Source organism: Sarcophilus harrisii, chromosome 5, assembly GCF_902635505.1.
Source record: "Sarcophilus harrisii chromosome 5, mSarHar1.11, whole genome shotgun sequence".
Classification (NCBI taxonomy): domain Eukaryota; kingdom Metazoa; phylum Chordata; class Mammalia; order Dasyuromorphia; family Dasyuridae; genus Sarcophilus; species Sarcophilus harrisii.
Genome location: NC_045430.1, coordinates 130634924 through 130653443, shown reverse-complemented (window position 1 = coordinate 130653443; position 18520 = coordinate 130634924). Strand labels below are relative to the sequence as shown.

Sequence of the window (18520 nt, the reverse complement as noted above, 5' to 3'; positions counted from 1 at the left end):
ATTTAAACTGACGCACAGTGAAATGAGCAGAGCCAGGAAGACAATACATACTGTGACTATAACAATGTAAATAGAAAACCTTCCCCTCCCCCATCATTAGGTTCCCCAGGTCAAAAAAATAAAAAATTCAAGTGAATATTGCAAAATTGTAACAAATAAGCATAACTTGAAAGCAGATATATGAAAAGTCATCCCATAATGCCCTTTTGCTGAGGTAAGAGGTTCATAAATATACTTTGTTGTATTTTCAATACTGATGTACTGATTTTAAGCTGATTTTTTTTCTTTTTTTTTTGTCTTAAAAAACATGTTATATGGGTTGGCATATATATTTCTGGCAAATATATCAGAGAATATTATGATGACAAAAATATAAAATACATTGATAAAAACACTTTAAAAAAAATAAAATGGATAGTTACGAAAGAAACTGGGAAGATTTTTATGAACTGATGTAAAATAAAATAAGTAGAGCTAAGAGAAGAGTATAATAATGATCACATGCAGAAAAACAATTATGAAAGACTTCAGAAATGTATTCAATGAAATCATAAATCATAAAATCTAAAAGACTACCACCTATTTCCTTTACGGACTTAAGCAGAATGAAAGATTATTTGGACATGGATAACATGGAATTTTTTTTTTACTATATATATTTGTTGTAAGAATTTCTTTTTTTTTCCTTTATTTTTCCACTGTTCCACTAAAGGGAATACTAGAAGAGAGATAAGTGTTTGAAATTTTTTTTTTTTATGATTCCAATTAAGGAATTTTTATGTTGCTGAAAAGCTGGAAATACAACAGTTGAGTTAAAACTTTTCAAATAGTAGGTAAGCAATATATATTGTAGCAAATGAACAATAAAGTAGTTCTTCCACTGAAATTTTTTCTAGGACCTTGTACATATTTGGTGTTCAATAAATCTCTGATGAAAAAATGACACTTTACCAAGCTTATCAAATTTAGAAAATTAAGTCTTAGAAAATTGGCCTTACCGTAAGTGTTGTTGTGTTCTCATCATCTGACCACTGAAGAGAAAAAGAAAGAATAAAGGAAACTAATTTGAATAAAGTTTGGCTTCCAAAATACGGGACAGCTACCTCAAAATTATATCTGCAATTCAAACAACTTGTTCTAAGACACATCATCCAAAATATTTTCAGCTGAAATTTTCTCCATTTCCTCAATTCAACTTCAAGTACTAATTTTAAATCATAGATAACAACAAAAATCTATATTTCTATAGCAATTCATATTTATTATCTCATATCTATCAAAAAGTGAACTACCAATACAATTTCAGAAATCATGCATATTACAAAAAGTACTGCTATTATTTTGTACTAACCTGTATTTCTTCTCCCTCATTGTCACTGTCTGGTTGAGAATGTGTTGGTGGATCATCCCTAGAGGATTAAACACATATATTTAGGGGAAAAAAAAAAAAAAAAAAAGCTTTTGTTTATGCCCACGAAAAAGTGGCTAATCTTGAGCTAAAGAATGTCACAGTTTTCCCAAACTGTTAAATTTTTCCTTGGATGAAATTATAGATAGAAAGCAGCACCAAGATGGTTGTGACAGATTATATCAATAACCGAATGGAATGTGGAGGAATATTAGTTCCCATTTTAAAATGATTTAGACTTTGTGTCTATTTTGTACTCCTTGTATGTGCATGACTTCCTCCAACAAAATGTGAACTCCTTGAAGGCAAAAGCTGCTTTGGTTTCATGGTCTTTCTTTCCCCAAAATTCATCACAATGTCTAGCACATAGGCACTTGATAGATAAACTGAAGAATATGATGTGACTTTAAAGAAATATTCTTTTTAAATATGGAAAAGTAAAAAATTATTATTATTATCAAAAGATATCTACTGAATACCAACTGCATGCAGGGCACCATGCTAGTTATTAAGAATCCAAAGGATCCAAAGATACAATCTTCCATTTAAAGACTTTCCCTCTTCTCTTTCCTCCCTTTCACTGCCAAATATCTTTAGTGAGTAATCTATTACAATTACATTACCTATTTAATCTTTACTTCTTTGTGATTTGGATTCCATCTTTATCACCCTACTGAAAATTCTCTTTCAAAAGTTCTCTAATAGCCTCTAAACTACCAAATTCTCTTCTTTCATGCTTTTCCTTTGATAATCTCTATTCTTCTCAGGGGTTTTGGAACATTACACTCTTCTGGCTCCCTTCATACCATGACTTTTTTTTTATTCTTCCCTAGCTTTTCTTCCTCCTCCAGCCTCTTTCTATGTAATCCATTCATGAGCAATAAGTTGTGAGCTACTCTCCTTAGCATTTATTAAACTCTCCTCCTCAGTTCATCCCACTCTAGAACTCTTAGTTTTGAGTCTTTTCTATATGAAAGGTTTAAACTTAAAACTTCCAACTTCATTATCGTTGACCTCAATGAAGAAAGATGTGAATGTACAAAGCTAATTTTGTGAAGATGCTGCCCTTGAAGCTAATTTCCCCTCCACTGTTAGGACATACCAGATATCAGGGTATGATGGTAGGATTGAGCTAAAAAGACAGCTATGGGGGTGATAAGGCCAGAACAAAAGAGGTACTCAGGCCCTGAAGTAACCTGGTCAACATGGCATTGTCACCAACTGGGAGGACATAGGGAAAAGCTTGCACCAAACTTTCTAGAGTAAGCATCTTGTATTCCCTGAAAAAAATCTGTGATGTTCACAATATCCATTTCCTCTTCCAGACAAACCTAAAAATGAAGAGAAAAGACAGCACAGATCTTGTCAAAAATCTTTAATATCACAGTCTTATATACTGCTATCCACGTTGTGCTATCTCTTAAGTCTCCAGTCTTATCACTGGTATTATGTTCCCTATACTGTGCTTATTCCCATCCTCAAGGCACTATCCATTTGAATCTTGCTGGTCATGGACAAATGGAATATCTCACAAAAATCATGACCATGAGAAACTATAGCTTCACTGCCACAGTTGAATGAGGATATGTCATACTATTCTAGGCTTTGAGAAAGAAATGGTTATTGCTGCATCCAGCTCTTTTCTGGAAATAGCTATCAGTACCATGACAATCAAATTATTACCATTAACAAGGAGAGGTTCAGGTGGCCAGAACCTCTTTTCCAAATTATCTTCCTTAGGTATGAAATCCTTTAGTATCTATGAAACTGTTTTCAACTCAATCATAAAGTATGAATGTGACATCTGTAAGAATTTGTATATATTCATTTTATATTTAAGGCTTCATCCTGGTCATCTTCTCTGTACTCCCAGCAGATGTAGATCAGAAAGGAGATGTGGATCAAAAGAATGATGAAACTGAGCCCTAAACTGTCTACTATTAAATGGATTTTTTTTTTTTTTTGGCCAAAGATAGGATAGGGATGGGTAAAGGAAAAAGAGAAGGAAGGATAGAGAAAGAAAGAAACGAAATGAAATGGCATGGATTTGTTTTTGGGGTTTTTTTTGCACTTGATGCAGAATTTTAAAATTTGAACAGTGAAGGTGATAAGCAGTTTGAATAAGTTCTATAATGAACCTTGAGCATCCTGACATTTTATTATTTTTTTTAATAGTCATTCCAAAGATTGTATAATGAATTGTCACAAGGAGAATCCTGCTTCTATGAAGGCTTCTCTGCTCTTTAAAGGGAGCTAATTATACAAATCCTGGCAAGGAAAAGGAAGGAAAGAAGGAAAAGTAGCAAAATTACCTATCTAAATGATGTAATCCTAAGGGTTGAAAAACGCCTTTTGAATCTTCCACCTTAATGCTTTTTCCTTTCTTTCTTTTTTTTTTTTTTTTAAATTACTAGAGCAATAATGACATCCTTCTTTTCCCTCCTTACTCCTACAATATAAAGACTTTCAATGAGATTGATGCTATATACTTGAGAGGTAGAGAAAAATTCTAACTCTGCCTCAAGACCAGCTGAAATAAAAGCGTACATGCTCACTTTTTTGATGGATGCATCCATATTCAATATAGATGCTATCACCACAATGCAATACTTCCTAAATCTTAATCATTTTTACCCTTGCCTTCTCTCACAAGCTTATGGCTCATATTTCTGACTGTCTACCGGCCAATTTCACCTGAATGACCCACTCTCACCTCAAGCTCAACATGTCAAAAACTAAAATAATTTTTCCACTAAACCTTGTTCTTCTTTCTGACTTTTCTGTCTCTGCTAATGATAACCACCTATATTCAAAATAGGATTCGAAAGGAAGGAAGGAAGGAAGGAAGGAAGGAAGGAAGGAAGGAAGGAAGGAAGGAAGAAGGAAAAGAAGGAGGGAGGGAGGGAGGAAGGAAGGAAGGAAGGAAGGGAGGGAGGGAGGGAGGGAGGAGGGAGGGAAGGAGGGAGAACAGCATGAACAAAGGAAGCAAGAAAATACAAAATATATTCAAAAGGTAGTAAACTACTTTAGTAGTAACTTTTAATGTTTAGTTAAAATGGAGACAAAAATAATTTAGGTTGTGAAGGACTATGGAAGACTAGGTAAAGGATCTTAGACAAGTGTACAAATAGTAAGAGCCCTTCTATTTTTTTAAGAGAGAGGAAGAGGGGGAAGGGGGACAGAGAGAGGGAAAAAGGCAGAGAGAGAGAGAGAGAGAGAGAGAGAGACACACTTAAATGACTTGCTCTGGAGTTTAGCCAGGTTAACGAGAGAATTAAGTAGAAATGATAATTAATAATTTTACCTTTTAAAAATATTCCTCTTTTCCCACTCTCCTAAATTTCTCTTACAAACAAAAGTGATATGAGCCAATATGGGAATTTGTTTTGCCTGACTATGCATATTTGTTACAATATATTTTTCTTTCTTTCTTTTTTTTTTTTTTTTTAGTGGAAGGTTGAAAGTAGAGAAAAAAATTACTTGCTAATTGAAAAGAAATTCTTATTTAATAAAAAGAAATATAGTGTGAAAAAGTGATACGCATTCACAGTTATTTTATATTTATGATGGCTGCCCTCAAAACTCTCCCTCCAAATTTCAAAAATCCAATTCAACAAACTATAATGTATGAATGAATAAATCAGCGATTAAGGATTTTTAAGTAATCACATTTATTATATTGAAACAGACATATTGAAAATTGAGACAGTCCCAATTCTTAAGAAACTAACATTTTAATTAGTAGAGGCAATGAGGGTTTGGTCTCAAGGTAAATGGAAAACCTAATGGACCTCAAGGTATGCCCAGCAAAGGAGATGGCAAGGTTCAAAACTCTTTAGGGTACATATATAGTTTAGATGGCAAAGTCTATGGGTCTAGAAGGCTTATCAGCAGGACAGACAGTAAAAGTCTGGTTGATCTTAGAAATAAAGAAGGAATAGTCAGCCCAAGATAGGTCTTTTCTTGCAAGCAAATTCAGCATCTAAGAAGAACTGAAGACTAGGGTAGCTACTATGGGCACAATGAGGATTAGGGTAGAAAAGGAGGAAGACTCTCCACTGTCAGCTCTTACTGGATCTATTGGGATACAGACAGCTGGTAGGTTGGTCAGGCTGGAGCAGAAGGAAAAGAGTAAAAAGAGAAAAAAAAAAGACCAATATCCCTAATAAAAGTAGAAGAGAAGTTTTAAATAAAATAACAATAAAGAGGCTAAAATAACAAATCACAAATACTACAATCAGGCTGGCTTTATACCAGGAATGAAGCATTGGTTAAACATCAGGAAAACTATAGATTTAATCAATCATATCAATAACAAAAACAATAAAAATTACATAATTATATCAAGAGATATAGAAATATTTTTTGACAAAATACAATATCCATCTTCTCTTATCACTATCCATAGTGATAAATGGATCTTTCCTTAAAATGACAAAGACTATATTTCTTTTCTTTTTTTTTTTTTGCTGAGGCAACTGGGGTTAAGTGACTTGACTAGGGTCACACAGCTAGGAAGTATTAAATGTCTGAGATCAGATTTAAACTCAGGTCCTCCTGACTTCAGGTCTGGTGCCTAACCACTGAGCCACCTAGCTGCCCCCAAAGACTATATTTCTCAAAACAAGAACTACGATTATATATAATAAATTAGAATCCTTTCCAATAAAATCAAAGGTGAAACAAGGATGCTCCTTATCAACCACTTCTATTTGACAAATTACTGGAAATGCTGACCGTAGCAATAAGTCAAGAAAAAGAAACCAAGGGAATAAACAAAAGTAAAAAAGAAATACCAAAAGAACTTTACAAAATAAATTAAGAAATCAGGACAATAGCTTCAACCATCTTGCAAGATATAAAATAAAGTCACACAATAGGAAAAAACAGGCATTTTACATTTCCATTTAAAATTACTATAGAATGCATAAAATACTTAGCAGTCTACCTTTCAAAATACAAACAAGAATTATATAAATACTTTAAACTACAATTCACAGACACAAAGACAGATTTAAATAATTTTAACACTATTAACTATTCATGAGGTGAATCAATATAATAAAAGTTAAAATGTTAACTAAATTAATTTTGTCATTCAATGCCATACCAAAGTACCACTCTACAGAATTATTTTAAAAAATAAGGAAATTCATAGAGGCAAAAAAAAAAAAAAAAAAGCCCCAAAAGAATCTCAAGGGAAACAATAAAAAACAGTTGCAACAAAGGACAGCAGGAGGAGCTTTGCAATATGAAATCACAGACTATATACAAAAGCAGTAATTATCAAAATAAATTAGTACTGGTTAAAAACTAGAGAGGTCACTCTGTGGATCAGGTTGGGTTCCCAATGTGCAGAAGAAAATCTTTTTAGTTCTTAGTATTTAATACGGTATTTAATAAATATATATAATATGCTATTATATAAATAATAGTATTTAAATAAATAATGCTACTGGCATTAGAACTCTCCAATTGACTAAAAACTAAACAACATTATAAAAAAACTTAGACCGATTCTTCATGTGCAGCAAAATAACTGTATGGATATGTATACATATATTGTATTTAACATATACTTTAACACATTTAACATGTATTGGTCTACCTGCCATCTGGGGGAGGAGTAGGGGGAAGAAGGGGAAAAATTGGAACAAAAGGTTTTGCGATTGTTAATGCTGAAAAATTACCCATGCATATATCTTGTAAATAAAAAGCTACAATAAAATAAATAAATAAATGGAAAAAAAAAAAAGGACTTAGATTTAGTTAGACCAAAATCTACACTTTATATAAAGACAAACTTCAAATGGGTACAGGACCTAGATATAAAAAGTCAGATCATAAACAAACTAAACAAACATGACAAAAATTACCTATCAGATTTATAGATGGGACTAAAGTTCATAAATTCAATAAATCTAAGATGAAAGAGGAAATAATTTATTAGGAAAGAATCTTCATATTAAGTTTATTTGATAAAGGTTTCACTTCTAAAATTCGAGGAAATGATTCAAATTTATAAGAAAAAGAACCATTTCATAATTGTATATATGAACAAGCAGGGAAGAAATCCAGAATCTCTGTAACCATAAAGAAAATAAAATGCTTCAAATTACTACAAATTAGAGAAGTGCAAATTAAAGTAATTTTAAAGTCTCACATATCAAGTGGCATCAGATTGGCAAAAATGAAATAAAAAGAAAATGATAAATATTGAAGTACCTATAAGAAAATAGGCACTTTGATGTACTATTAGTGGACCTAAAAAATAAGTACAGCCATTATGAAAAGCAATTTGGATTTATTCACAAAAAGTTACTGAACTGAGAATTCCTTTTGACGCAGTTAAAATACTGCTAAGCCCATATCCAAAAGAAAACAAAGAAATCTAAAAAGTCCTACATGTATAAAAATATACACAGTATCTCTTTTCAGTGATCTAGATGAACAATGCAAAGTGACCACAACCAGGAGAATACTATACATAGTAAAAGCAATACTTCACCATGATCAACTGTGAATGACTTAGTTAATCTCAGCAATACAATGATCCAAGACAATTCCAAAGGACTTATGATGAAAAAGTTATCCACATTCAGAGTAAAAACTACTGTCTGGATGCATATTGAAATGTAATTTTTCACTTTATTTTTCTCATTTTTTTTTCCAACATGATTAACAGAAATATGTTTTGCATAATTTCACATGTCAAATTGATAGCAAATTTCTTGCCTTTATAATGGGAGAGAATTAAGAGGGAGGAAAACAATTCAGAACTCAAAAATAATGTTTTAAATGTTAAAAATAAATAAAATTTTCTTTAAAAACAGAGGTTGAAGGAGGTTACAGATGTTGAATGTCATGTGCACTTTCAGATGAGGTCAATGTATTATTAGTTTGACACATCTGGTTTACATTATTTCAACAAAGTTCACAAAAATAGGTAGGTAACCTGGGAATGATATAATCTGGATGTAAAATATTATCTATTCATATTTTACCATGTGAAAACAAAATACATCAATATAATTTACAGTAAAGGAGAGATGGGGAGGAGTGGGGGAAAGTGAAGGTCTTGGCACCCCAGAATAGCAGCTCTTGCTGGGTCCACTGATTGCGTACACAAGCTAGGGCGAAGGAGGGGAATGACCTGGCTTTCTTAATAAGAGCATATACCTGTTGTTCTCAGAAGATGTTCAGTGATAATAAGAATCTTAGTTAAGTACAATCTTCTAACTACCCTATACTTATTTGTATTTATAACTCTATATTGCTCTAATTATTTTTTTCACATATGGCAACTGAAACTAGCATGCAGTTTCTATACACTTCATATCTCATATGCTCTACCAAGATGTCCTAAAGCCCATTAGGCTTTACTGTGCTCCCTCCCTCTTGCTTCACCCTCCAAACATACCAATGTACTTCTATATGACCTATAGGTACCCTACGAACTTCTATCCCCTGCCATCTATCCTGTATCACATCTGATACTTCCCATGTCTTGTCTCCCCCAATCTGAATGGAAGAACCTTGAGGATCCCACTTTTTTTTTTTTTAATACCCTTTTATTTACAGGATATATGCATGGGTAACTTTACAGCATTAACAATTGCCAAACCTCTTGTTCCAATTTTTTACCTCTTACCCCCCCCCCACCCTCTCCCTAGATGGCAGGATGACCAATAGATGTTAAATATATTAAAATATAAATTAGATACACAATAAGTATACATGACCAAAACGTTATTTTGCTGTACAAAAAGAATCAGACTCTGAAATATTGTACAATTAGCTTGTGAAGGAAATCAAAAATGCAGGTGTGCATAAATATAGGGATTGGGAATTCAATGTAATGGTTTTTAGTCATCTCCCAGAGTTCTTTTTCTGGGCATAGCTGGTTCAGTTCATTACTGCTCCTTTGGAAATGATTTGGTTGATCTCGTTGCTGAGGATAGCCTGGTCCATCAGAGCTGGTCATCATATAGTATTGTTGTTGAAGTATATAATGAGGATCCCACTTTTCTATTTACATACTTGATACTTAACATGCTGATTGGCACATAATAAGAGTTTAATAAATACTTTAACTTCTTCATTTATTATATAAATAATAACATAAAAACATAAATAAATCCTCGATTTTAATTAAGTGTCCTTTTAACTTTGTACTGATTGATCCACAGAGTCTGACTCCATGCCAAAATTTTATCTTTTTAGAGATGATCATCTTACTGATAAGATAAATATTACTGACACTTAAGTAAAATATTTTGAAAAACTACACGAGGTGGTGGGGGGGGGGAAGGCAATTACCTCAAGAAACTGAAATTAAAAACATTCTGGAGAGCTTACTTAATAATGATCAATGGTATTTTTAAATTATGAAACTACCACTCGATTTAATAAGGCCTAGAATACCTCATTTGTGAAGTACTTTCATTATTTCAAAGTTTGTATGATCCAATTTAATAAAGTTATCCCAAAAGATTCTAAATGTGGAAAACAACAACAATAATCCTATAACTTAACATTTACCATACTAAAATTCTTAGCATAAGGAACTCTTTTTTGTGTGGGGGAAAAGAAATTCTAAAATTATATTTTACCTTAATTCCTATTTTTTCTAAGATAAATCTAATATAAAATTAGTATCTTTCTTAAGGGCTCTACAAAGTAAGAATTCTTTCAATATGCCTTCAACTTTTTCAACATCATTTTTTAATGTTCATTTTACTTATTGAGTCATTTTGTTTCCTAGTTTACTATATATTATGCTTGAGGATAATAAAATTAAAATTTTTTAAAAAACCCAATAAATTAAGAATTACCTCTCATCCTAAAACTTCATCATATCTTCTCCAGTTGATGAAGTTTTGCTACAATCATTTTCAAGTTAACAAGAGTCTGAAGAAACCACATAAAAATACAACTAAGATGTATATTGCCTAAAGAGCCATTCATCAAATATATGAGGGAAAACCAATTCTATTTGAAATAACTAATTCTGATATATTTCTAATATATTAGAAACAGGAACTTTATCAAAACTAATAATTCTTCAACTTTTATCTTGCTTTTGCATACCACATCTCATCAAAGATCGAAAATAGGTAGGAAATGATTAATATTTTACTTTTACCTAAATCAGAAGAAAATGTAAGGAACAAATGGCAATGAGCAACAAGACAGTGACCATACAATCTAAATTCACACAGATTGAATGAATTTCAACAAATTTAAGCTGCCAAGGTACAACTAGCCTCAATTTACAGAGAAACTAAACCAAAGTCACACAACTAATAATTAGGAAAACAGGGGGAATAAATATTGTTCAATGAAATAAAAGGCTTATTGTGAAAATTACTGCCCGAGTACTCATAAGGGGAAGAACAGAGTAAAAAGGAATATCTCTTAAAAAGAAACAACCAACAGTGAAAGACCAACAGTGACAGTATAGTAATGAAGCAAAGATTAAGTTAAATCTTGAAGTAGAAGATATCAAGATTTAGCTCTTTCTAATATTTTAAGATAATTTTAAAAAGCAAGTTCTGCTATATTTTACCTTCCTGAGACCACCAGAGTTCCATCATCAAGTAAATAATCCTTCACATTCTGAGGCAGTGGAAGAATGACACTTTAAAAAAAGAAAGGGAAAGATAGTATTTAGAAAGACAAATAAACATAATATACATTAGATAAACAATGGTTTTTTGGAGGATTATTCATCCCTGTCACTTTTAATAAAGCAAAAGATATTTTTGTGTGTATATATATATATATATACATATATGTATATATATATGTTATGTGGTATATCATATACATGATAGCATTTTAAATATTTATTCTAATAAATCTGAATATTAATATTTCTTGCCTTAACTAAACTGGATTCTTCTAATTACCACAACTACCTAATTCAAAACAAAACAAAATTATGAAAGCAGTAATCCAAACATGCTAATAATACACGTGAGCACAATATTCGTAACAGGACTTTAAGAAATTGCAAAGTATTAACAGATACTGTATTGGCACAAGGGTGAACAATATTCAACAATCTTACCAGAAAGTATAATGCCACTAACAAATAAAACAAGATCATTTGAAACACTTTGTTTATAAATCCTAAAACACTACATAAATGTCAGTAATTGTTATGCTGTTAAGGCCAAAAAATTCATTTCCAAGTACAGTCTACTGACAATGAGTCTTTGACTACTCAAAAAGATCCAGGAAGAGTAACTACAACAAAGTGGAAAGAACAATAACAAAACAACTGCAACTCAACAAGTAAGATTATGATGATCAAGCTTAGCTTGATATTAACTTGGCATATGCAAGTTTTTTTCTCTTCTTAATCCTGAGTCATATTTCCAAGTTATTTTCACTGTCTACGATCATCATAGAAGTCCCTGAGTACCAAGGTATAAGGTTGAAGATCTTAATGAGTATACTGCAAAATTTCTCTACCACCTCATTCTCTTCAATATTTGTTGAAGCAGCAAGAAATTAACTTCACAGTGGTCTTTTGCAAATATTCGTTTTGTGTATGGGGTGAACAAATGAAAGTGGTCTTTTGGTACACATGACTGAGAACAGTTTTGTTGTTGTTGTTGTTGTTAAATGTTTCATAGCTAAAGAATTCACTAGTCATCAAGATACTAGTAATAATTTTGTACTGAACTAGATTTTCATTTGATCCTTCTACCTACAAAGATATAACTCTTCTGCCATTTGTGGCTAAACTTCTTAAAGAGGCCATCTATATGCCAAATGCCTCCACTTTTTCTATTGTCATTCTTTCAAAACTGCTCTCCCCAAAGTTCTGATGATCTCTTGATTGACAAATTTAATGGCTTTTTCTCAATTCTTATTCTGCTTGATCTTCCTTCAATCCCCCTCTCTTCCTTGATACTATCTTTTCTCTTAAGTTTTCAGGATATCAATCTCTCCTGGTTTTCTTCCTACCCATCTAACTGAACCTTCTCAAGTCTCTTTTGCTGTATCCTCATTCACATCATATCCTCTAATCATCAGCATCCTGGATGATCATGTTAGCTCCACTAACTTTAATTTTAATTATCATCTCTTTCGCGAACAATTCTCATATCTACCTATCCTGTGTTAACCTCTTTGCAACTTCCAATCCCACATCTCCTATTGCCTTTTAGAGATCTCAAACTAAATGTCAAGTAGACATCTGAAAATAAACAGAAGCAATCTAAAGCAGAACCTAAACAGAACCAATCTAAAACAGAACCATTCTTTCTTTTCAAATTTCCCCTTCTATCTCATCATCTTCCCTACTATGTAGAGTCAACATCATCATCCTAGACTCAAAACCTAGGTGTCATCCTGGACTCCTCACTATTGTTAATCCTCCTCCTCTCTAACCTCCATAAACACACCATTAGCCCATCTCTTGTTAAGGCTTGTCAATTTTATCACTTGAATACACCTTTTCTACTGACACTATTATCACTTTGATGCAAACCCTAGTCACTTGAAGCCTAGATTACTGTTGGTGAGTCTGCCTACCTCAAGGTAATCCCCACTTAAATCCATTCTCCATTAAACTATTAGAGTGATAATCCTAAAACTAAGGTCCAACTTTGTCACCACTTATTCAAAGATTTCCTGTGGCTCCCTTTCATTTCCAGGATCAAATACAAAATCCTATTTGGCATTCAAAGCCCTTCATAACCAAACAATCCTTCTCCTCCTAACCTCTCCAAACTTCCTACTTCTCACTTCCACCACTGACAGGGCCTCCTTGCTATCCTGCAAACCAGACATTGGCTGGTCCCCATCCCTGGAATGCTCTTCTTCCTCATTTATGCTTATTGGATTCCCTGACTCCCTTTAAGTTCCAACTAAATCCAATCTTCTAAAGAAAGCCTTTTCCAATCTTTCTTCATTCGAGAGCTAGTCTTTCTTAATTATTTCCTCTTTATCCTGTACATAAATTGTCTGTATATCATTTGTTTGACTGTTGTACCCATCATTAGATTATGAATTCTTAAATGGCAGAGACTTGTCTTTTGCCTCTCTCTTTTTTTTTCCCCCTAAGCAAAGTGCTTGGCATATAATAGGTACTTGATAAATATTGACTGAGGAGGCTGTGTTCACAACAATCTGTCACCAGAACCTTACCCAAAACCTTACCAGCATGGTACAATGTCTTAGCTTCCATTCCATTAATTTAACAATAAGACATCAGATGCCCATCAAATAATGTCTGAATAAGTTAAACTATGTGAATGTGATGGAATTCTATTCTCTTATAATAAACATTAGAAAAGCTATTCCATTTCCAACTAATGATGAAACATGCTATTCACCTCCAGATGGAAAGTCTGATTCACAGTGCATCTTAAAACATATTTTCTTTTCTTTCCCCCCCCCTTTTTTTCCAACATTGTTAATGCCAGTATTTGTTTTGCATGACTATACATATTTGTGACAATTTTGTTTTTCCTGTCTTCTCAACAGAAAGTGGCAAAAAAGATGAGAGAATCCATAACTGATAACAAAATAAAATTGATTTTTTTTTAAACTCAGACATCGAGAAGGACTTTTGTGAAGTTTTCTTATCACTATTTAAATGTTGTCCGAGAAGATTTGACTCAACATTCTAACCTCCTAAGAAATTTTTGAATTCTAGGTCTGACATTCATTGTCAGCTATCCCTCTTATCTTTGCATCATCTTCAAATTTGATAAGCAAGTCATCTATACCTTTAGTCAAATGGCAGATGTAAACATTAAATGGCACAGGATCAAGCACAAATCTCTTCCAAGATGATATCAAATAATTAATGATTACTTTATGAGTTAGGTCATTCAACCAATTCAAAATCCATCTTTACTCCTTTACTTATGACCAAAAGAATATAAAAGACTATTATATACTTCACAAAAATCTAAGTCATCTACATATATATACCATTCCCTCATCTACCATTCTAGTCACTCTATTAATAAAAGAAAAGGTTACTTATTCAGTGCTATATGAATAAAACTATCCAAAATGTTTTTTAGAGCTAAAATTCATCAAAAGAAAAAAGAATATCAAGGATATTCAAAAAAGAAATCAAGAATATCAAGAAAATTAATGAAAAAATATGAAGGAAGGTGTTCTAATAATATCAGATCTCAAACTGTATTATAAAGTGGTAATCATCAAAACTATCTGGTCCAAGCTAAACAATGAAGTGGTGGATTAGTGAAATAGATTAGGCATGTAATACATAACAGTAAATGACAATATTAATCTAGTTTTTGTTAAAGACCCAAGCTTTGAGGACAAGCACTTATTATTTGATAAAAATATCTGGCAAAACTAGAAAATAGCATGGCAGAACACCTAGGTATGGTTTGGCTCATGATTTAGACATTAAAGGGTGAAACCATAGGCAAATTAGGGGAGTATTGAATAGTTTACTTGTTAGATCAATGGATAAGAAAAGAATTTGGGATCAAACGATAGAGAGCATTACAAGATGTAAAATGGATAATTCTAATTATATTAAATTAAGTAAGGTTTGTACAAACAAAACCAATGCAACCAAGATTAGAAGGAAAGTAGAAATTATTTTTAGAGCAAGTATCTCTGATAAAAGTTTCATTTCTCAAATATTTTGAAAACTGAAATTTATAAGAATATAAGTAATTTATTTAATTCATAAATGGTTAAAAGATATGAACAGGCAGTTTTCAGGCAAAGAAATCAAAGCTATCTATATATAGTCATATGAAAAAAATATTCATCACTTTAGATTAGAGAGTAGAGATTGCAAGAGATTAGAGAATGCAAATTAAAACAACTCTGAAGTACCATCTCACACCTAACAATTTGGCTAATATGATAGAAAAGGAAAATGATAAATAGTGAAGGAAATGTGAGAAAATTATGACACTAATCCACTTTTGGTAGAGCTGTAAACTGATCCAACCATTTTGGAAATCAATTTAGACTCTGCCCAAAGAGCTAAAAAACTGTGCATATCCCTTGATCCATTTTTTCAAAAAGAGGGGGTGGAGAAGTAGAACACCTCTTAGTACAAAACTATTTATAAGCAGCTTTTTTTTATTGTAATCAAGAATTGGTCATTGAGGGTACTGAAGGAATGGATAGCCACCAAGTATAGAATAGCAGAACAATTGATTGTTCTTTAATTGTGATATAATACTATTGTGAATAGAATGATTTCAGAAAAACCTGGACTTATGTGAGAACCAAGAGAATGGCATAACTAACAAAAATACTGTACTATGAACAATTGTGAATGATTTAGCTATTTTCAACAATACAATTATCCAAGACAGTTCTCCAAAGAACACAGTATGAAAATGCTATCCAGCTATAGAAAAAGAACTTATGAAATCTGGATGCTGATTAAAACATATTATTTTTTACTTTTTTGTGAGGGTTTTACTTTTTTGTTTTGTTTTCTTACCATTTCAAGAAGGGAAAAAGGGAGGAGAGAAGAGAATCTGGAACTTAAAAATTTTTTTTAAATGAATGTTAAAAATTGTTTTTAGATGTAAGTGGGAGGAAAAAATAAAATATTCAGGAAAAAAAAGGAAAAGAGGAAATTTGTTCTTGTCGAAGAACTTTGTGAACAATTCTTTCTTTTCTAGATATTCATTAACTAGTTTAGTAAAAGCTCATTGACCTAAAGTTTGAAGGCTGTATTTTACTGCCTTTTTAAAAAATTGTTACGTTCACATATCCTTTTCCAGTCTTGTGATAGGGCTCTGCTCCTCCAAGTCCTTCTAAGTGTATGTATCCTCCAATGGCCTTTTTCACAAATTGTGATGGGGTTTAAAAACATTTACAGTTTATCCTGGAGGCAACAAGAAGCTTACAGAGCAAGAGTGACACATTTAGATTCCTTAGAACCCATAGCTCATTCAAGGTTCAGTTCAAGGGCCATCTTCCCCAAGAGGCTTTTCCTTGTCTCTCTTCCATTTACTCTGTAAATATTCATAATTTACTTTTATGTGAACTTGTATAGCAAGAAAACGTAACCTCCTAGCCAAATGACACTGTCATTTGTTACTTTCTACGTCCAGCACTTTGCATACTGCCTGACTATAAATCAGGAACTATAAATGTTGAGCATCTCCACCAGAGTGGGGATTCCTTTTCAAATATTGGCTAGTCTGTTTCAAATCTAAAATTCTGTGAATCTATAAAATTCAAGAGAGATGAAAGGAATGGAAGAAAACAAGCAGGTAAGAAATAGCGCAAAATCCGGGAAAGGTTTCTTGGTTTGGAAGTTGGAAAAACCACGACCGTTCCGTTTCTCACTTAAGCTAGTCTTTCTCTTCCCCTCCCCACCCCCATCATTCAGTCATGGCTTACTTTGTCTTTTACAAGATTATCTTCTTGGATCCCTGCGAGGACGGCAGGTCAGGTTATTATTGTCTCACGTTTACCGAGCAGAAAACCTAAACTGAACTTTCTTTGGGTCACACGGCTCACGAGAGGCCAAGAGAACCTAGGAATCCTGACTCCCGGGGCAAACTCGGGATGGAGACGGGAAGGCAGGCAGCCCAAGGCCTCAGCAAGGCAGTGAGGGGAGGGCAAGGGGCTGCGGCAGCTTACGAGGCCCTATGGCTTCTACAGCTGACAAAACGCTTTCCAAGGTCTCAGGCCGGGAATCCTTCACAACAAACACCGCGCCCCTCCCCCCCACCTCTCCCTCAAACCGAGACGGGATTCCCCGTCCACCGCCCGTCCCCACACTCTGGGCCTCTACTCCGGTCCCCAAACCTAGCCCTAACCAGGAGTCACTCAGGATCTCTTCCCTCCCCAGGGGAGAAGAACCTCCATCGCTTAGGGGGCGTGGGGAGTAGAGAGAGACGGCGAGAAGGGCGAAGTACCCCGTCCCGTCTCACCTCTTGATGGTGAGGCTCCTGAATAGCGGGTACCAAGCAGAGAACTGACAGTGGAGCACCTGCTCCTTCTTCATGTTGCCGCTTTCGCCGCCTTCGCCGCCGCCGCCGCCGCCGCCGCCTGAGAATTTTCTTACTTCGGCTCCTTCCGCCCGGAACGGCCCTCTCGAGAATCCCAAAATGCCAACCGGACACTTTTATTGAAACACTTTTCCGGTCCAGTGACGCGGAGCGGGGAGGAAGTGGGGAAGGAAGAGAAAGGCGATGGCAGAAGCACGTGGAGTGGAAGGGATCCGGGTGTGTGGTGGCTTTTAGAGGCCCCAGGAAGGTCAGGCAACTTCAGTCGGAGGCCTTCAAAGAAGCTGAAGAGGGAAGCAAAAGATTAAGAGACTCACAATCTAGTTGGTTTCCCTCGGTGTCACGGTGACCCGGAAGGAAAAGCGCCGAGACACCCGGCCCCTCCGTGGCAAAGACAGGTTTGTACGGGTGCCGAAAAGGCAGCCCGCGCTCCTAGTCTTCCATTCACGGCCAGAGGTGGCTGTGACTTGCACGCCGGCACAGGCTTTTCGTGCAGCCTCAGCTCCGGCCGCGGGTCTCCATCCGTCTCCTCCCCAGCGCCCGACAGACCGGGGCAGGTAATTGTCTCCGCTCCCTTCCTCCCTCCCTCCCAATCTCCGCGCGGGGTCGTCCCTGGCGGTCCCAGCCGGGTGGGTGTGCGTGCCGGTCTCGAGGCTGCGACTTGGGAAGGAACGGGGAGAAGAGGGAAGCGGCTCGGTGGGAGCCGCGGGCGGGGGCGGGGGCGGGGGCGGGGGCGGGGGGAGAAATGCCCTTTAAAATGCTAGTTCCTGCTTGCTAGCGAGAGGGTCTTATTCTGGGTCGGGGCACATCTGAGTCACTGAAAAGGCAGATGTTGGAGGGGAAAGAGGGAGAGAATTTTTCTCCCCCCCTCGCACCTTCCCCGCATTACTTCTTCTGCATCACCTCTCCGAATCTTTTACTGCACTTAGTTTTGGGGAAGTCTTAGGACTTTTACTCCTTTGAAACATCCCCGGCTCCATTTACTCACTAGGTTTTACTGCTAAATGGGGTGACTGGGAGCGCGGCCTCAGGGATGCAAAATTGCAAAACACTTCGCTGGCTATAATGCCTGCCTTCTGGGAAGTCGCGTACGTGTGACTCAGGTTTCCGATAAACCAGCATT

General features: G+C 34.9%; 2 protein-coding genes across 6 annotated transcripts in view; one reads left to right on the top strand and one right to left on the bottom strand.

The window, feature by feature from the left end:
- CDC123 (cell division cycle 123) overlaps positions 1-18520 on the bottom strand; it is a 127751-nt gene that overhangs the window by 69842 nt on the left and 39389 nt on the right. For 3 of the 5 annotated variants that reach the window (XM_031938584.1, XM_031938585.1, XM_023504716.2), the window contains 4 exons: positions 17323-17681; positions 10977-11048; positions 1352-1409; positions 999-1031 (listed from right to left, as the gene is read on the bottom strand). In XM_031938584.1, the coding sequence (XP_031794444.1) occupies positions 999-1031; positions 1352-1409; positions 10977-11048; positions 17323-17396 (237 nt within the window). In that variant the 5' untranslated portion in view covers positions 17397-17681. Of the gene's footprint in view, positions 1-998; positions 1032-1351; positions 1410-10976; positions 11049-17322; positions 17682-18520 lie in introns of those variants that run through there. The other 2 variants (XM_003771426.3, XM_031938586.1) reach the window with 2 other exon arrangements.
- Positions 17568-18520, top strand: part of NUDT5 (nudix hydrolase 5) — a 29574-nt gene continuing 28621 nt past the window's right edge. Inside the window, exon 1 of the mRNA XM_031938587.1 lies at positions 17568-17954. The gene's annotated coding sequence lies outside the window, so the exon portion shown is untranslated. The remainder of the gene's footprint in view (positions 17955-18520) is intronic.